General features: G+C 38.3%; 1 protein-coding gene across 13 annotated transcripts in view; it reads left to right on the top strand.

Annotated features, from left to right (window-relative positions):
* Nucleotides 1-21,129, top strand: part of SLC15A2 (solute carrier family 15 member 2) — a 107,456-nt gene that overhangs the window by 55,078 nt on the left and 31,249 nt on the right. For 11 of the 13 annotated variants that reach the window (XR_015740812.1, XR_015740814.1, XR_015740813.1 and 8 more), the window contains exons 11-17: nt 719-763; nt 5,359-5,391; nt 6,963-7,051; nt 12,331-12,412; nt 12,675-12,800; nt 16,539-16,703; nt 18,809-18,855. Coding sequence is in view for 10 of the 13 variants with exons in the window: in XM_087920430.1 (XP_087776556.1) it covers nt 719-763; nt 5,359-5,391; nt 6,963-7,051; nt 12,331-12,412; nt 12,675-12,800; nt 16,539-16,703; nt 18,809-18,855 (587 nt within the window). In the remaining 3 variants the exon portion in view is untranslated. Of the gene's footprint in view, nt 1-718; nt 768-5,358; nt 5,392-6,962; nt 7,052-12,330; nt 12,413-12,674; nt 12,801-16,538; nt 16,704-18,808; nt 18,856-21,129 lie in introns of all 13 variants that reach the window. The other 2 variants (XM_087920423.1, XM_087920424.1) reach the window with 1 other exon arrangement.

Raw genomic sequence — 21,129 nt, 5'->3', positions numbered from 1 at the left:
TGTGTGAGAAATACTGTATTTGATTCCAATTTCAGGCTGTTCTCCCATTATCTATTGTGTAAGCGTTTGTCTTATAGATAAGAAAAGAACGTATAATATTTTACCTGATTGCAGTAACTCTTTCAGATAAAGATGTGAATTTAAAATATATTTTCATGTTCAAATGTTGTATAGAAAAACTATCATTTTAAAGACATGTTAATTGCTTTAATTAGTTTAGCATTTTTAAATGTTAGATATATTTAAAAGGTACAATACTTGTTATCATTTAAAAGAGTGGATTAATAGTTAAGATGATGGACTAGGAGCAGGGAAGTCCAAATCCCAGACCTGCCTGAGGTATGGAAGCCAACCTAGTAACTTCGGGCCAGTTGCTCTCAGGGAAATGGAAGAAGCAGAAATAGAGAAAAATGCTTCTTCATCATACTCATTAATTCAATAAAACTACACTTAAAATTTAAAGAATGGAAAATAACTATATTGAAAATGCTTTGTTTTGACAGGCATTATTTTAACAAGTAACACAGAAATCTACTACTTACTATTTATTCTTTCTAACCATAAAAGCAATTATGTATAATCTCAGGTTCATGGTGTCTCATGAATAGAATAGATATTTGAGATAGGGTTCATATTGGCCACAGCCAGGAATTATGAATTATGGGAGTTTGTAGACCAGAAATCTGCTACAGCATTTAATTTTCTTTTCCCTCCATAGGGGTCCAGGTGGACTCTACAAGCAACTAAAATGAATGCTGACTTTGTAAGTAGTATTTCTTGCTTTAAACTTTTAAGCAAAGTTTATAGTTGTATAATAAAGATTACACCTTTATTAGTTCTAAATACATATGTTTTAATTATACCCCTATTGACCAGGTAAAATAATTCCACAAAATAAAGCAATATAACATGGAACAGGAGACTAATAAAGAATATCCCAAGACTTATAATATGTCTTGGCTTAGTTAGATCCCAATATTTCTTAAAACACAATTTTGGATGTTAGAGTTGCATCATCATCATCATCATCATCATTATCACTATTAGCAATTCAGCTTAAATTCAGCTTAAGTAAAAACTGTAGCCCAATGACAATAGGTCACTTTTATTAGGAATCTGTCCACCAATTAGTTGGGTTGGCAATATAAAAACCAACAATGTATGTTTGTAGCTTTAAGGGACTTCCGGTTTGAGCTTCTTCGGTGACAGACCGAAATCTGTGATCATGTGCAGTTTCAATCTGTGCTTGCCACCGGAGCGCCCTGAGCCGGCTGGATTCGGGGCTAAGCCATCCCCTAGAGGTGGTGAAGAGCGGGGAGATGGCCAGCAGGGTCGAGGAGAGATGCATCTCTCCTCCTCAGCTGGCCATTACTCCCTTTCCTGAAGGCGGTTGCAGCAGTGGTCAGAAATGGCCACCTCAAAGAAGAACTCGACCAGAAAAGAAGATAAGGAGGAAGAGAAGAAGAGAAAGTTTTGGTTGACCGGATTAAACTGAAAAAGCAACAAAGTAAGGTACCCTGGAATTTGAACTATAAAAATAACATTGTTCCCAAAGAAGACTTTGAAGCAGTGAAGGGAAGAGGTAAGAGAAAGAATTTGGCTTTTTTTTTTCTTCCCTTCCTTATACTGATAGCTAAGAGATTTAAGTAAGAAATTGACAAAAATCCACTTTGACATCAATAGGCATTTAAGCTGAGAATAAAATGTCAAGGGGATAACAAAGACTTTTGGATACTAAAAAACCTTTAAAAGCAGGAAAGGAGAGAAAAAGAATAAAAGGGCAGGATCTGGAAAAATGGAGGAGACTGCCTGGAACTAAAAGGAACCTACAGTGAAACTTTAACAAGATTCCTAAAAGATACATTTTAACTGAAACCTTGTAACAAAATAATAGAACCCCAGGAAGAGAAAGTGGAAAAAAGAAGCAAGAAGGAACAGCTTTGGATTATTTGGATTACTTGGTGATTTTTGGATTTTTGGCTATTGAATTTAAATGACTAAAATCAATCGGTGGTTGTTTAAAAGTGTTTAAAATGACATCACTTTGAGAAGAACTGAAAATGGACTTAAAAAACAGAAAGATGATGCACAAGAAGGAAGAGGTTCTCTTGGCTTCGTATATCAATTTTAGAAATGGAGATCTCAAACTATGAGAAACAACAAGAAACACTTATAGAACAAGAAGGCTGGGACAAAGAAAAAGCCATCTTTAATGATCAAGTAATTTTATGTGGGGAAAAAAAGGAAAGGGGGGAAAAACAATGAAAAGTTTAAGATTTGAAAAACAAAAAAAGAGAGAATAGTTTGAAAAATAATTACAATATTAGGAAGCAACAGAAGAGAGGATCACAGAAGAGAGAATTAGAAGTAAAGAGACAAGGGGGCAAAAAGGGGAGGGAGAAGAAGAAGGGGAAGAAGAAAGAAAAGAATTATAAAAGACAAAAACAAGATATAGAGAAACAGGGAAAAGGTACAAGGATTGAAAGTATAAGACTATTTAGAGATAATGGGTGAAAATTTAATTGAAAAAAGGATTATGCAAAGGTACATAAGATAGTATTGTTATAATAGAAATAGAAATAATTAAAAAAATATGAAACAATGTATGATTAAAATGATGGATAAAATACTTATTGTAATGCAGTGGAATGTTTGTTAATAAATAAATGAAACAAAGAATGAGAGAATGAAATTAGGATAGGATGGGAACATTTTAATTATTATTAATGATTTGAAAAAAAAATTAATTATGGAAAGTTTATAAGTGTTCACAAGGACATATGATATTCAGTTGAAAAGAAATGTTAAAGATGTTAAGATTCTAACTAATATTAATGATAGAATTGAATTGGAATGGAATAAGTATTTTATTTACTATTGTCATATATATATAAAATCTTTTTAAGAACATAGTGTATATTTTAAGAATGTACCAAGCAGAATTCAATTGGAAGCTATGTTCTATATTGAATCTTATAATTTTAAAGGCATAAATTGAAGTTTAAATAAGAGTTGAATGGATAAAGTGAAAAGATATAAAGGTGTTATACTCCAATTAGTAACTACAGGGGAAAATTTTTTCAATGAGAAAAGATTATATGAAATTGAAACAGGACAGACAAAAGTATAAATATAATGATTGGAAAGACATTGAAACTTAGAAAAAGATATATAATTGAATTCAGATAGATAATTAAAAATAAAGTTGAGAAAACCAAGGGAGGGGAAAAATTATGGAGAAAATATTAAAACAGTAATAAGATATGGAATAGAACACAAAGATGAATATGAAATTGCATTTGTGTCTGAATGAAGAAGTGATAACCCAAGATCATGCTATTCTCAAAAAAGATGTTTTATTTGTATTACGTTTTTGTGAAAACCCAAATAAAATTTATATTTTAAAAAAAATTGCAGCTGTTGGCAGAAGAAGAATCTGATCTGTTTCTAATTTTTTTTTAATGCATCCTGCACTATATTTGATTGGGATTTTTATTTTTTGTTGCTGAAACAAGAGTTAGAAGGCTTGATACAGAATTGAGAAACTCTAGAGAGAAATGAATTGGTTCCTGCTGAAGTTTTCTTGCACTACTGTATGTGTAAATCTAATTGCTCACTAGGTTTTGCCTCCAGAATTCTAAATTAGATGGTTTTGATTGATGCAAGATGGATATACTTGCCAGTTTTGATCCCAATAAAGCTTTTTCTCATCTTAAAAAATAATAATTATTCATAACTACTCTCATAAACATTTCCACGTGCATATCCTTGTTATTCAAGGGTTATTCTGTACATATCATAACATCTTTCAACACATATATTTCAAGATATGCCTAGCAGTTCCTGCTAACAAAAGGATATCAATTAATGGAACTATTAGTAAGCTATTATTGACTCATACTAGCCTAACTTTTTCAACTGTTCTTTCAGAATAATTATTCTGAATATTATTCTAAATAATAATTCTGAAAGAATGATTGGATCTATAGTCCTTCTGACCAGCATTGGATTGGAAATTTAGGATATGGAGTCCCTTACTTCTGGAGTATATTAGATTGACTAAGGCTTGTCCATTGTATGGACTTAGTAAAAAAAATACTTATGTCTTCAGGTTTATATTAATTTCTTAATGGAATTCTAGATTTGTTATACTTATAACATTCTGATGTGATCAGTTAACTGGGAAGTGCATTGAATTGTATAGCTAAGTGGGAATCTGAATAATGTTCTCCTCATTGTACAGCTAGTCCTAAACTTACAACAGTTTATTTAGTGACAGTTCAAAGTTACAATAGCACTGAAAAAAGGTGCTGTAGTACCTTTTTTACACTTATGACTGTTGTAGCACCCCTACGGTCACGTGATCAAAATTCAGATGCTTGGCAACTGACTTGTATTCATGATGGTTGGAGTCACATGATTCCCTTTTGCGACCTTCTGACAAGCAAAGTCAATGGGGAAACCAGATTCACTTAACAGCTGTGATATTAACTTAACAACTGCAGTGATTCACTTAACAACTGTGGCAAGAAAAGTCATAAAACGAGCAAAATTCACTTAACAAGATTAAGTGAGATTAAGATTTCCCACTTAACAATTTTGGGCTCAGTTATGGCCATAAGTTGAGAACTACCTGTATTATCTTCCCTAATTCTCAGAGGGATAATGTTAGAAAGATAAACATATTGATTGCTGGTGACACCAACATGTGAGCGAATGATTTCTTTTTTTCTATGGGATCAGTTATAATTTTAGTGTAAGAATGAGCTGATTGCTTCTGGACTAAAAGAGACATGGAATGCTTGACAAACCATAACATATAAGAAAGACTTGAATTAGGCTCTCTGGAAGAGTGATGAATAGCTTACTCATATCAAGTCCCCTGTCCAATAGACAATTTTCCATTCACTAAATCACATCCAGATTACAAAGACAACACAACTCAGGATATTAGACAGTGCAAGATTAAGGTCAATGTCATCGTGGAACAATATTGAAGCATCATATCAGAGCTCATTATGCCCCGTGTCATTCAGAACGGAATGCAGGCCTGTTTTAAAAGCAAGCATTGTTTCTCTGTGATTAACAACTACAACACTGTTTAGAGATATAATTACTAAAGAAATAATATATTCTGCCCTGAGATCTTCATTATGTCCTGCCAGCGATTTGCTTCAAAAGCATTGGTCTTTTCAGGTCAAGGAGAAAATGAAGTAAAAAATGAACATAAATATTTAGCTATAGAAGAATCACTTCAGCCCTCCACCTCCCATCCCATATGTTACTAACCTGCATCAACAATGCCAGCTCTGCCATTGTTGCCTTTATTAACTCTTTTTCAATGTTGTTGTCTCCTAGGAAGGATTTGTCCTTCAACCTGACCAAATGCAGGTAAGCCGAAGCCGTAAGCTATCTGTTCTCTCACTGAACAACAGTGCAACGATAACATTGCAATGATTTCATGGAATAAAATTATGTGAGGGGAGGAGTACACCCTTATAGACTGCATCCTGGAATTCAGTCACCGGCCATTGGGAATGGTTTGATAACTGTCGATCATCATAAATTAGGATTATGAAAACATGTTTTCAAAATTGCATCCCATTCATTTTCCTCAAGGAATATGTTACCTTTTTTTTTTTTTACTTTGTCATTCTTCTAAACCAGGGTTTCCTAAACTGTGGTCCTAACACCTCTGGGAGTGCCTCAAGACTCTCAGGTCTGTGAAATAAACATTATTTGCCAACCTATGGCAAATAGTACAATATTAAAACCCCATCAAACAATTCTAAGAAGCAGCAGTAAGAGCAAATGCGCCAATTTTATTTTTTTAAATTTTTTATTAAATTTATATACCACCCATGTTGCTGTTTGGGGTGATTCTAGGTGGCTTACATTATATAATAAAAATAAAGATATCAAAATCATTATAAATATAAAAACAGATTAAAATGACAAAAGATTAAATACAGAGTTTAAAAAAACATTAATTTAGAGGAAAGTTTAACTTGATAAATACTGATAAATATAACCCACAGAAACAAAGACTCTTTTTGGATATTCTATACTTTTTAGAAGTGGGATGGGGTCCTGAAGCACTGTTGAGAAAATGGCAGTGGTCCCCCCAAAAGGGCAGCTATTGCTTTGGCAATTATATCCCCAAATAACCTAGACCAGGGATATCAAACTGGTGGTCTGCGGGCCAGATGCATCAAACGCAGGCCAAGCCCACCCCAGCTCCGCAATGGAGAAAAACATCATAATACGTCACATGATGGCAGCTTGTTTATATTTTTCCTATTTGTGTCAGAAAATCAGTAATTTATATTGAATATGATATTGAGATATGGCTATATACAAGTGAGCATGGATCAAGGAGTTCTTGATAAAGGTCTACTAATTATGGAATTCTGATGGATCTTAATTTAGTTAACATTTAGCCTTAGTTAAGTATCACTCAAGAGAACAAGTCTGATGTAGTGATTAAGGCACCAAGACCCAACTGGGGACAGGTCCTCACTGAGAAAATTGCCAATAATTAAAAGTGCTTTGATAGGAAATTATCAACCTCTATAAACTATCACAGCAAACTGGACTTGAGGAGGATCAAGTCATTTGAAATCAGTGTAGGTGCTCCTAGTTGCTCTATGGGTGCCTGCATGCATTTAGAATCATCTGTCCCCTTTCCAATATGGATTGCCGAACACTGCTATTGTGTATCTATATGTGCATATTGTTTCCTTAGAATAAGTTCTTCCTGAGTCCCATAAGCACCATGATCTGCAGGGACAGCAACACAATTTGCAAGTTGTCATCGCAATTCAAACGCCTCCTTTTTTTAAACATGTGTCAGGGTTATGTAATACCTATTGCCAGTGAGTTTTATTCCCTACTAAATTACTTTAGGATTGTATTCTTACTAAGGACAAATTAATAACTTCCTACTATCTTTGATATTTCAGTTCTTAAATCCTCTCTTGATCCTTGTCTTCATCCCTGTCTTTGACTTTGGACTATATCCCTTGGTAAACCTGTGCAGACTTAATTTCACGTAAGTAGCAATAGCAACAGCACTTAGACTTGTATACCGCTTCACAGTGCTTTTACAGCCTTCTCTAAGTGGCTTTACAGAGTCAGCATATTTTATTTATTTTTATTTATTTATTTGATTTGTCAATCACTTACAAGATAATAGGTATAAGTATAAACATGAGTAAGAATACAGGAAATAGGTACAAATAAATGGGGACAATAGGACAGGGATGGTAGGCACGATTATGTACCATGCCCCTTACAGACCTCTTAGGAAGGGGTGAGGTCCAGGGGTGGGATTCTACCAGTTCTCATCTATTCACTAGAACCTGGTTGTTAACATTCTAAGCAGTTCGGAGAACCGGTTGTTAGAAGAAATTACTGGCCTAATCCTGTAAGAAAGGCAGGAAGGAAACATTGTGGTATTGCTTACAGAAACTGCCTCTTCATTAACCCTTATTACATTCTTGGCAGGACTAGACTTCCTGTCTCAGGAACTTCTCTGGAGTTTTTTTCCCTTCCTTTGCTGGTACTTTGCTTGTTTGGAGTGACCATTCAAAGTTACAATGGCACTGAAAAAAGTGACTTATGACCATTTTTCACACTTACGACTGTTGCAGAATCCCCACAGAGGCCAGGCAAGGAGATGCGTGCCTCAATGTGAGTGATATTGAGTTGGCCACGCCCATCCAATAACATGACTACCAAGCCACGTCCCCCAGTCACATGACCACCAAGCCACACCCACCACCTAAGCCATGCCCATAGAACCAGTTGTTAAAAAATTTGAATCCCACCCCTGATGAGGTCAATAGTGGATAGTTTGAGGTTAAAGGAGTGGGGATTTGAGGATGCAACAACAGAGTCAGGTAGTGCATTCCAGTCATTGACCACTCTGTTGCTGAAGTCGTACTTTCTGCAATCAATTTTTTGCTTTCATATTTGTCATATGTTTTTGCCTCTACTGTGTATTCAGTGATAATCATGAAATTATATTGCCTAAGAAAATATTGCCCCCAACATTCTCATTTTATCCACCTTGGAAGGGTGGAAGGCTGAGTCAACCTTGAGCCTGGCATGATTCAAACTGCCAAATTGCAGACAGCTGGCAGGCATCAGAACTATCCTGCAGTACTGCACTCTAACCACTGTGCCACCATGACTCTTCTCAAAGAGAAAGCTCTTTGGTTCAACCGATGTCCTCTGAGCATATTGGATTACAGGTCCAATCATCACCAGCAAAAGTATGACCACAGTTGGTTAGTGTTGAAGAGATTTTTTCCAATCCACCTTGAAGTTTCCAGACTGGAGAGAGTGGAGTAGTGTCTCTTTTCTTAAAACATAGAAAGCAAGTCAAACCAGAATGTATAAGAAACAGAAGGAGAATATATATTTAACTTCTGCAAGATTTACATTTAGGTTTATTCTCTTTTGGGTTCCCCACAATTAAAAAAAAAATCAGGCAGACTATTTTGTAGGTTTTAGATCACGGATTCACACAACCTGCCAAGAGAAGATGATTTGCTTACTTTGCAAAAGAATCATATTATGCTTTGCAAACCATGGTGGATAGCTTCTGTATGATCTGTGAATCTATCCAATTGTAGCTTGATCAACAAATAACAAGATTAAGGAAATCATGGTTTAAATCAGTGGTTCCCAAAGTGGGCGGTACCACCACCTGGGGGGATGCCTTAGGGGGGCGCTAAGAGGCAGCAGGGGGGGCACTGGCACTCTGTCCAGCAGCCTCCAGGGGGGAGAAACAGGTGGCATGTAGATGGCTACCTCTCTCAGCCCCCCTCGTCGTCCAGTGCAGCAGCTCTTCCCATGGCAGAATCTACCCATGAAATGAACATGTGTGCTTGTGTGTGTGTGTTTGTGTGTGTCAGAGGAGGAATGTGTATTGAGGGGGAGGAAATTTTTTCTCAGAGTTTTGATCTGGGAGGGGCCAGAATGAGCTGAAGCACCAATGGGAATTCTCTCTGCTCCAGTGTCATCTGTCTCCAGGCAAAGTCTCCCTTGACTTCACCTGATGGAGGAGAGAGTCTGAACAGAGAGAGAAGTGGAGAAAGTGGGAGGGGGATCTTTTCAGTCTTGGGGGGCTGCATTAGTCTAGGGGGGTGTTTCATGTCAGCTCCAAAGGGGAGGGTGGAGTTCCTTTTGCACCACCCCCCGATTCTCATCCAATCTCCCTTTCTCTGTGTGCCTGTAGGGGTGGACTAGATGACCTTTGAGTTTCCTACAGTGCCCTGAGAGCACCCAGGCTGGAGCTGCCGAGACTCCAGAAGGGTCAAATGGAGCCAGAGCCCAAGTGGTCCTTCAATTCCACCCCCTACTCAATCTGGAAGGAGGGAGCCCCCAGCAGCTGCACCGGAGGACAAGTGGGGAGGCGCAGCCCCACAGCCAGCCAGGACTTGGGGCCCCCACACTCATCCCAATCTGAAGGGAAGCCAGGAAAACCCTCAGCTGACAGCCCATGCAAGAAGAGACAGAGAGGATCTGCAGGGATCCCCACTAATCTGGCTGGATCCTCTCCCCAGGCCCCCTCCCCTTGAGGGGGGATTTCCATAGGGATCTCTCGGCTTTACAGGAGAAAATGGTGTTTTCTGTCCTTCTAACCTGTGTCTCTCTCTCTCTCAAAGAGCCCCTGCCGATCTCCCCCTCAGCCCTCAATGGGAAGGCATCTCCCCCTTTCTTTCTGTGGGTCAGGATCCCACTTTTCCTTGCAAAACAGCCCCTGATGAAGATCCCGGAACAAAGTTTGGCTGTTTCTCCTCCATTTTCCACTCCTTTCCTCAGACAATTTCAACATCTGCCCATCATTTCAAAGCGCAACAATCAATACTTTCATCAGAAAAAAATATACAAAGTAACATTTTGGGGGGAAATTGCCAATATAAAAATGCGGACATAGTGGTGGAGTTGCGATGAACTTTTTTTCCCTCAGAAATTTGCGTGTCTCGGTTGTAGAATAGGAAGCGCTGCTAAAACAAGGGTCCTTTTTCTAATGTTTTTTTTCCCCCCATTATTTCATTATTATTTTATCATGGTATAAAATAGAAAAAAATAAAGCAAGTGAGGAAATGAGAAAGGAAAGGAAAGGGGAGGAGAAGTGTGAGAGAAAGGAGGCGCCGGCCCCACAGACACGTAGGGAAAGTAGAGCAAAGCCAGTCTGGCTTTGCTCTATTTTTCAAACGTGCCGCCACTGCTGCGTTCTAGCTGCTGATTCTGCAGATCCACCCCATTGAACCTGATGCACCGGAGGGACCTGCCCAAGCAAGTCCGAGCAGAGTGGTGCACCAAGTCAATGGGGTGAGCCTGAGAGAGAGAAAGAGAGAGAAGGAAGAAAAGAAAGAGAAAAGGGAAAGAAAGAAAAAGGGACAGACAAAGAAAGAAGGGGAGGGAGAGAGAGAGGGAGGGAGGGAGAGAGAAAGAAAGAGAGAGAGAGAGTGTGTGCTGATGCTTCAGATTGAAATGAGGCCTAGTTTAGACTTGAGGCCCTTTTCCACATTGAAACATATTTGCCAGTACATTGAAACATCTTTGGCTTCTATTAATGAAACATGGTCAAGACTATCAGGAAGCTCCCACATTTTGTTGAGGCTTTAAACAGGATCCATTGGACAAGACCCCCACCCTAAAAAATTACTTTTCCCCAATGTATTACAGTGCCAATTCTGAAGAAGGCAAAACCAAAATGTACTGATAAATTACAAAGAGAACACACACACACACACACACACACACACTCCCTTCTAACCCTGCTGGAACAAGTGATTGGACTAGAATAGATATCTCATTATCTTTCTCCTCCCTCCCTCCTTTATTTCTTTTTCTTTCTGTCCCTTCCTTCCATCCTCCCCTCTTTCTTTGTCCCTTTTTCTTTCCCTTTTCTCTTTCTTTTCTTCTTTCTCTCTTTCTCTCTCTCTTCCCCTCTCTCAGGCTCACCCCATTGACCTGGTGCACCGCTCCACTTGGGCTTGCTTGGGCAGGTCCCTCTGGTGCAACAGGCTCAATGGGGTGGACCTACGGGGCCGGCACCTAGAACGTGGCAGTGTCGGCATGTTTGAAAAGTAGAGTAAAGCCAGAGGTCAGTAATTTTTGTTGCAAAGAATCACAAAAGCTTCTGGGCTGTGCACAAGAAGGGACATACATGTCAATGCAATTCAGCAACATAAAATAAAGAAATACAATAAAACAAATCAACAAGAATAGGCAAAGCATCTCTGATTAGATTCTATTCACTACTAGAATCTAATCAGAGATGCTTTGCTGATTCTAGTCCAATGACCTGCTCCAGAAGGGTTAGAAGGGAGTATGTGTATATGTGTGTGTGCATGATGGTCAAAACTCCAAAAATAAGTCAAGTAGCTCTGGGGAGGCCAGTCATAAATTAGAACACTTGCTAAACAAACGGCCATTAAGTGAGGACCACTTGTATTTGATTTGCCAGTTACCTGGCCATGCCCACCCAGTCACATGCCCGCCAAGCCTTAACTACCCAGTCATGTGACCAGCAAGCCACGCCCAGCCAGCATGCCACGTGACCAGCAAGCCATGCCCACCCAGTCACATGACCAGCAAGCCACACTCTCAAATTAGGCCATGCCCACAGAAATTTGGATCCCACCCCTGGGTGGGGGGCACCAAGGATGAATTTGTAGCACCAAGGGGGCGGTAGACTGAAAAAGTTTGGGAACCACTGGTTTAAATGAACCCAGTCATTCTTTTCCAACTCTGAATGCAAGCATGTCCTCTGACCCCAATTCATTTTAGTGGTCTGCACAACAGGCCAGGATATTTTTCTTCAGGGGCAGGAAATTTTCATTAAATAAAGCATCCTTTTAATGTGCCCTTCAGCAATTCTGAGATATTCACCTGCAAATCCCCTCATTTGACTCTTTTCATCATGATAGAACTATTTGAAGATGTGCACTTTATTTCTAATGTCCTTTCAGCTCAATAATCCCACACATTTTTTTTCTGTCTCACTTCTCAGAAGCAAGCTGGACATAGATCATCAGTTTTGCCTTCCTCCACTTCACACATTAACTAAATGCCAACTCAGTTCCCTCCTCAAAGAGCTTAATGGGAATCTTGTAAGCAGGGAGCATTTTTAAAAAAATAGCAAACCCATTTGAATAGACCTTGAATGTGTTCCATATATACTATAGAAACATTCAATTCAAGGATTGCTGGATTCAGCTGAATCAAATGCATGTGGCTGAAGTGCAGTGATCTCAGACTTGAAGAGAAGCTGTACATTATTCTAATTAAGTTGTGTTTATTTACTTTCAGGCCCATTAAAAAGATGGCAACTGGCATGATCCTGGCCAGTCTGGCATTTGCAGCTGCAGCTATTGTAGAACTCAAGATAGAGGTAAGTGCTAAATAGTATAGGCACAGGAATAGAGATGCAAAATTTCTACTTTTATGCATCACTGGCTATTTTTCTGCTTTGCACTATGTTATTAATTGCTCATCCATGTGCTAAAAAGACAGTGGGTCCTTTATCTGGAAATAAGGCTGAAGGGTAAAGAACTTGCATCTCTGTGGACTCTAACCAACCCACTGAAATTTTAATAACTAATAATTTCCCCTCACATGATCATGTTGTTGACACACTCTTTTCTCTTAATTAGGAAAATGGTATGCCTACCCTAGTTCCCAAAGAAAGCTACATTCAGATCCTGAATTTAGCAGACAGCGATGTTGAACTGACTCTTGAGGGATATGACTTGTTCCGGCAGCCAATTAAACCTTTTCAGGTGAACTGGAGCATTATATGTCTATTTTCTCTTTATCCCAGAAACATCCAGTGCAAGTATTTTTGTTTATTTCAAAAGAGAAATCATGCTCAGAGGTAGATCAATCTTGGTTTTATTGTGATTATTACAGGTTAGTATTTGATGCTGTAGATCAGGGCTGTCAAACTCATGGCCCATGAGCCAGATGCGTTACGCATTGGCCACGCTCATGCCCAGTTTAACAAAGGGGAAAAAAGTCATGATAAATCATGTGATGCCACTGTGACAACGTGAGTTTGACACCCCTCTTGTAGATCAAGGTTCCTTAAAATAGTCAATATTGATGTGCAAGAATCTTTGGGGCTGTCTATAGGGTCATTCAATGGTCAGAGATCACAAAGACCCAGAAGGTGGCTTTGGGGGGGCGGGTTCAGTAAATAGATGGTTGATAAATTAAAGGTCAATTGGGGTTGTTGAGGTAATTCCCCGTTAGAAGAATGAGCGCATACAGGGAGACGTATAGAGAGTAGTGTTGGAATAATACACATAGAGTACACAGATACACTGTACAGTAAATGTAGGTTTTTACTTCCAGAAAGGTTTAAGCAAAGTCCAAAATAAGCAGTCCAAAAGTCATTCACAGGTAAATCAGTCAGTTTTTCAATCCAGGGACAATCCAAATATCAAATCCCAGTGTCAAAAACAGTTCAGTATCAGACTTACATCATATCCAGTAATATCAGTCAATTAGGAAAAATGGAGGAACGGCAATACTTTCCAACAGAAGGAAACAGAGACTCACTCAGACACACTCTCTTCTGAGACTAAGACTAAAATAACCCAGGTTTCTGGCTCCATCTTATGGCCGTTTGAGAAACCACACCCAATTGCATGCTCCTGCATTCCCTTAAAGATATAGTACTAAAATGTTTATCCTGGTTTATATATTTCTAACCCAAATACCTGTTAGGTGACTTATATTCCTAACAGGGGTCAATTAGTCATTTGGGGTCTTTGTAGAGCTCCATGCCAATGAAGTTGAGGTGACTAGAAGCAAGATAATGTTACCCAGGTTGAAATGTGTTTGAATATTAGTAGCTCAGGTTGGTAGTTAGGCTATTGGGCATATGTCTCAGAACTATCCAAACAAACAACAGTCAGACTAATTTGCATCTCATAAAAAGGTATTTAAAGAACTGTGTTCTGACAGATGAGCACAACTCAAAGCACACTAACGATGTCTCCTCAAATGGTGACAAAACGTTTGCAACCAAACTGCCAAACTCGGAGCTCAAACCAACAGCTTAGTATTACCCATGGTTGGATGGTCAGCTGCCAATGTTATTGTTACTGTTACTGTTGTTGTTTGTAATATTATTAAAGTATTATTTATTAAATTATTTTAATAAATATATGTTTGTGGGTCAATGAACAATCTGAAACTTCATGAAAAGAGCAATGAACTGAAGAATTTGGGAACCCCTGTTCTAGAGAGACTTCGTGCATAAATAGTTTCAATAGTAGAGTATATATGTGATTTTTGTCCTTTTCCTTCTCCCTGACTTATAATATCCGGGCGACTGTTCATTCAGGTAGGAGAGCAAGCAGAGTGGGATGGCCTAGAAACTGACTTCACTTCCACATTAGCAGTTTACTCTGGAGCTGAGGTTCCTTGTCAATTGAGCTCTCCTTTTTTTCCCTGAGGAATCATTTGACATTGCTGACAAATTGTTGCCTTATATTTTTTTTTCTTTTTCGGGATTTACCTTCTTTTCTATAAAATGCCATTTTAGAGACAGTCAGTCCTCTGTGTGAGCGAACCCTTCAAAGCTGAAGTGGACATCCCTACCAGCTTACCCTCATTACTTATATGCTTATTGTCATCCCCCCCACGCCTGCTCCACAAGTATCCTGTTAAATAGCAACGAACTGTCCAGCATATACAAGCAGTCTTTCCTAACTCTGGGACCAATCCCTTCACTCCTACTATATTTATCGGCATTATTGAGGAAGGAAAGGCTTTCACCTCATCTGCCCCTGATCTCTGTTGTCCAGATACTGTTTTCTTTCTGCTCCGAGGGAAATAGAGAGCCTAATCATAATTACAGGAGGGAGAAAAGTTAGGACCTCTCCTACCATCTACCTTAGCCTCAATTCCCAGTGATTTGGCCTGATACCCAAAGAATAGGATTGCTGTGAGAATAGATGTGGGCATTTGTATCACACTCTCACTTATCAACAGCAACACACACTCCATGTGGCCCTGAAAAGGAATCACTGAATGGAACAATTCTCCAGAAAGACTGTTGATCCTTGTTTTAAGAGTTGCTGGCATCTTTAACATTTTCCTTGCAACTATTCCCTTTTCTGGTTTCAGCTTGAATTAGATGAGGGATTAGTATGCTATATTTTTCTCTTAATTCTTCTTGTCAAGGGTCACTTAATAGGTTGTTACAATACTGGCCTGTAGTGGTTGTTGATATTGATTATCGCACAGTTAGCCAGATGTTTAGAATAGGTTTGGCATTTTTGTCTACCTATCAAGTCCTTACCAAGGACCTGGGAAAGGCAGATGTAGATGTTTGATGGTGCTACAGATGGAAGCTGTTCCAAATAAAGCCGCTTTCTGCAATTGACTGGTGGAGAATTTGTCAGTACCAATGGTGTTGTTGCGGTTAGCCGGCAGCAGGTGCAGATGGCTTAGAAGAGCGAGAACTCAGATGAGGGGCCAGGACCATTAGGGAGTGGACTGCTGCCTTCAGAGATTGTGGGAGCTGGCAGCAGTGATGAGGAGGTTCCCGAGGAGCCTGTGCCAAGTGCGTGTGTGCACAGGATTGCTCATAAGAAAGAGCAGTCACAACAGCATGGGCGACTCGGGAGTAAGGCTGCAAGGTAATGGCCCCTCCTTCAAGAAGATAAAAACCGTGAAACGAACGTATTTTGCAGAAGGCAAAAGTTTTGAAACTGCAGCCTTGTGGACATTCCAGTATCCTGCGTTTGTATTTGAACATTTTTGTCTTGCAAATTATTTCTTGTCTGTTATCTTTTGGCAAGCCTTGCACAGTTTGGCAAGACTTGTGCTTATCACAGCTAATTATTTTGTAAAAGCATTACAAGGTTTTTGCTCCTTCTGGATTGTGTTTGATTTGTCAGAAAAGGGCGTGGGTCAGAGCAGGTGTTCAAGTGGTACTCCAGTTGCTTTGCAATTGCACTCAAGGCATCTATTACTATTGAAACTACCTTTACTTGCCTTTGCTACAGTTGTTCTATTTCTATTTGTGGGCCTTTGTATTTTGTTATCTTCTCAGATTCTTTTTTCTTCTCTTCTGCTGTCTCCAGATACTGCTACATTCACTATTCAGACTTTTTTGTCTTTCTTATCGACATATGTTAAGTCTGGGGTGTTATGTGGCAGGTCCCAATCTGTTTGAATTCTAAAGTCCCAGAGCAATTTACCTTCTTCATTTTCTATGGTGATTATTATTGTTGTTGCTATTATTATTATTATTATTATTATTATTATTATTAAAATGTGCTGTGATCCACCTAGAAATATTTTTTTTCATGGAAAGTACAATTACAGACCACCATCTCGGGATTCCTCATATCGGCAAGTCTTTAAAAGTAAACAAGTACACTGATCTAGTTAAACTCAAAACTTATTTTTAATGGAAAAATGCAAAAGCGTGTTTGAAATTTATTCTTCATGAGAAAAAACTTCACTGCATATATAGATTAAAATCTTTTTATTTTGCTCAGGACCCTGCTGAATACTCCAGATTAATTCTCAATAGCGACCAACAATTTATTCAAGTTAAGATACAGCACCAAGGATTATCAACCACATGTAATCATTCAATCGATGAAATGTCAGTCAACACTTTAATTATCTACAAGAGAGGAGGAAACCTAACAACCAATATAGTAAGTTGGAAATCAAATGGGGCCAAAGTCAAAGATACGGGCAAATGTTCCCTGTATGAAGATTACCTACCTACTCATAGAACAATCCACCCAATCTTGTTGGGTAATATTTAGCTATGCTAATTCAGTTTCCCAACTATAATAGTTTAAGTTTTGTTTATCTACCACAAAATCCTAGCCTTCTAGAATTAGTCACTAGTCATTCAAATAGCCACTAGCCTTCTAGAAAACTCTTTCAAATGTTTTTTCCCAGCAACTTTGAGGATCCTATGGGAATAGGAAGCCTGCAAGATGATTGTGTTGTGTTTAGATTGTTGTCCACTTTCTTACAATCTTGTTTTTTTTTTATTTGTCTAATTATTTTTAATAATTATATTTGTTTTTGGCTGTTGATTTGTTGTATGCCACCCCAAGTCACATTTATTAGATGAGTGGCTATACAGTACAAGTTTGTGAAGTAAATAAATAATAAAAATTCAGTGTCACAGAACCCACAGTATTCCTAAACAAAGATGGAAGGTTGCCTGAGATGTTGTAGAGGAAGCTTGCACTATTGTATGATCAGGTATTTAAGTGCAGCATCTTTTACAGAAGTACCACAATACTATCACTAAGCCATAATCAATGTTCATCTGGTCAGTCAAGATGGATATATGAGTAGTATTTTTGCATTTAAACTAGTCTGAAAACTTCCCAACAGTGAGGATAATTAACCAATGGAACAGCTTGCTATCAGAAATCATGGGTGCTTCATCACTGGAAGTTTTTAAGAGGAGACTGCACAGTTACATGTCTGAAATGGTATAGGGTCTCCTGCTTAAGCAGGGGGTTGGGTGAGAAGACCTCCAAGGTCCATTCCAGCTCTATTCTTATTGATTGATTGATTGCATTTTCTCTCATTTCTGAGCTGCTAGACATAATTTAAAATGTCAAATATGACATTGGGAAATTGGAATGAAGCCAGTTGGATGGGAAAGCTTAGAGAAATAGTACTAATTTAAGAATGTTTTCTCCAAAAGAACTTCTCAAAATGGCAAAAAAATCTTTAAAGTGGTAAAGCAAGAAAACAATTTAGTGATATGTTTGTTTATTAATGTTCTTACTAGAAGTTTCTAAAAAGTTCATATCAGAATAACTAAACTTATCTTTGGCAACTGGGAGTAACAAAACATTAATGCAAAGCATGGTTCTAGTTTTATAAATAAAGCATCTCTTTCACAAACAGCCATATTCTTTGTATGAAATCCAATTGTCATTTCAGCAAATTAAATACTTCTGTTCACATACCAGTTTAATTAATGCTGTTTACATATGAACTTTATGTTGGCAGAATAGATCAGATGATTAAGAAAACCTTATGCTTTCAATATATAAGCAGCAAAACAGAGCCTAAATCATGACAACAATGACAATTGGGACCGTGATGTCCATCAGTAAGCAACATAGTTGTAAATCATGACATTGTATGATATGTTGCTTTGCTCTGGAATTTCTGATTGCAGCCTTTAAGTGAAACACCATGAATCATTAAGCAAGAATATCATGTGGTCACTATTTGTGACCTCCTGCTGCCTTCCACATTGACTTTGCTTGTAGGAAGACAGCAAAGAAGGTTGCATGTGGTGAACATATGACTGCAGGATGCTGCTATGATAAGTGTCACTCATTCAGCCCTGTTGTAAGTTCGAACAGTCACTGACATGTGGTTGTTAAACAAGGACCATCTGTTAATTAATCATGTCAGAGGATTACCTTATCTTACAGTTTAGGGGTGTGTGGAAACTCAGCCCAACTTTTATCCGCTTTTGTCAGTATAAATAGGATTAACTCAGAACAAGTTCCCACTGCAGGTAGAAAGTAGAGGATTTGGGGCACATGGGAAAAGTATCTCAATTGCTACATGCACTAAGGAGCCTGACAGCTTTTGATCTCTCTTAGGGGTCTTTCTATTGGAGCTCAAGCCACTTACAATTTGATACAAAGCATCTTGAAAACATCTCCCTCCATATTCTGGACTCATGTTTTTCATTATGGATTCTTTGGTAGTTAGGAAGCTTTCATGTAGGCAGAAATTGTATATTGATTTTCTCTCTCTTTGGTTTTAGATTGAAGACATGAAGAAAAAGCCATCAGAAGGAATGGCAGCAGTGAGGTATGGACTGGCTTTGAATATTGGGGAGGGGGTTTTAGATATAATGCCTCAGTTTAACAGAAATGATTAGCTTCTCTCAGCCAGAGGTTCAGTGTCATATGTGCATTTAATGAGACACAAAATATAATTAGGTGGTAGTTTTGTTTGTCATGGCTATATTCATTGGCACAACACACAACAAGTTGGCACAGTAAGGAAAGAATATCGTTATGTTGTTCAAATGCAGTCTAGACTCTCATCTGCTGGGAATGGTTAATTTGACTCTTATGTTGAATAGAGGATTGTATTAAATGTCTTAGTTGAATGGCCCTTCTAAAATGGCCTTCTATGGTTACATAGAAAAATGGTCAAAGAAGAATCTATAACTTACTATGCTGCAGATCTTAGCAGCATAGCCAGTATGGTGGGAGTGATTAAAAACTGCAGTATAATATTTCAAGGGCGACACATTTAGAGGGCAGGAAATACAAGGTTGTAATGATTGCCAGGAATGACTTGAAACAGCTCTGAGTAGAGGTAGCAATATGCATTGAACTGTTCAGGATGACAATCTGTCAAACATCCATGCAGTATGTCAGTGCAATCATATCAGCTTCTATATCTGTATCCAGTACCTGTAAAGGGCTTAGATGTTGATTCAGTGGTTAAGTGGTATAAATACATGTATTGATTGGGATCTGATGGAAAATTCTAAGCCAACTGAGCTACAGCAAAAGTGTTTACCTTCTAAAGAGTTCTGGGAGAAAGCAAATTGAAGAATATTGTCTCATCCAGACAATAACGCAGATGACCCCACCAACTTTCAAACTGAAAAGTAGTTCAGAACAGAACATTAGAAATGCTTCTCCAATGAACTGCTTCTATACTATCTACATTTGTGGAATATATCTATGCCCATGTATCTATTTCTATCTCCACACACACATAACTATAAGGGACAAGGACGAGCTTTTGTTTTCAGAATAATCTTTTCTGTCAAAGTTTCCTTTTTGTTTTAAAGCCTCCCTCTAAAATTCTGGAAGAATTTCAGGCCTTCTGGAGAAAATATTCAATAAACTAGCCTCACATCTTTGTTACAGATAAATTTTGGGTGTAGAGTTATGGTCTTCACAGGTTGAATTTGTTTATGTTTTGAAGGAAGCTATCAACCTGAGGGGTGCAGTTTCCACGCTTTCTCTCTCAGCCTCTTGTTTCTTTCATTCACTGATATGAACAAACAGTAAGATTTTATTCAATCTGTTGCAGAACATTCAGGGAGGGGGGAATTTGAAAAAACTGACACCCTTACAAATGATATCTAGTTTATTATACCAACCCCAGCCCTGGTTTTGCCACCTAACAGATAATGTGAGGATTTTGAAGGCTACTTTAAACACGCCTATCCCATCAAAATAATACACTTTACATGCCAGTCCTAAAGAGAGAGAGACAAGTTTGCCATATTGCTGATAAAGTTTCTTTATTGATTCATTTGTCTCTGCCGTCTGCCTTGCTTTTAAACCAATTAACTAGATCAACTTTAGTGCAGGCAACTTAGGTTTGTGAGGAATTAATGGAGGAAAGAAGATACCTTTGAGGGTTTAAATAATAGTCACAACTCAAATCAGTGATGTGGACATTTATCTTCAGTTGTTACAGTAATATCCTCCGTAGGAGAATATCCTAGCAGCTTTTGCTGTTACCTTTTCAATGGAAGAGAAAAAGAGGACAATTCTCAGAGAGCAAGACAGCTCACAGATCTTCCCCATCAGACTTTATAAAGATCTAGAGCAACCTTCACAACTTTAAGACCATGCTAGCTGGGGAATTCTGGGAGTTGAAGTTCACAAGTCTTAAAGTTACCAAGGTTGGACACCCCCGGTCTAGAGTCTTTTCTGCAGGATCAGAACATTTTCAGCAGAGGTCCTTCCTTGACCAAGGACAACAAAATGCTTCCCAGAAGTATTTCCTGGTCATACCAAAGATTTAGAGATTCTCTGCATAATTCATTTGTGTTTAACATTTATTGAGAAGACAATAACTGGGCGGAAATAACATATGATCCAACAGGGATTGGAGGAGGGAAAAGAGAAACCGAGGATAATTTTATCCTCTCTCTTTCTTCTTGTGAAAGACACCCAGCAGTTTTTGGGGTTTTTTGGAAATCTGATCTTGAAGCTTAGTTATCTATCTCAAAAGCCAAAATTGATCTAGGGAGCCATTGTCTGGATAAATAAATGCATAAACCTTGCGTAATCCATATTTTCTTTCCATTGTTAGTCCTGCCATCGTTAT

This window comes from Pseudonaja textilis, chromosome 1 (assembly GCF_049901715.1).
Source record: "Pseudonaja textilis isolate UNSWEBS1 chromosome 1, rPseTex1.2, whole genome shotgun sequence".
Classification (NCBI taxonomy): domain Eukaryota; kingdom Metazoa; phylum Chordata; class Lepidosauria; order Squamata; family Elapidae; genus Pseudonaja; species Pseudonaja textilis.
Note: the sequence above shows the minus strand (reverse complement) of the source record. Positions and strands in the feature narration are given on the sequence as shown.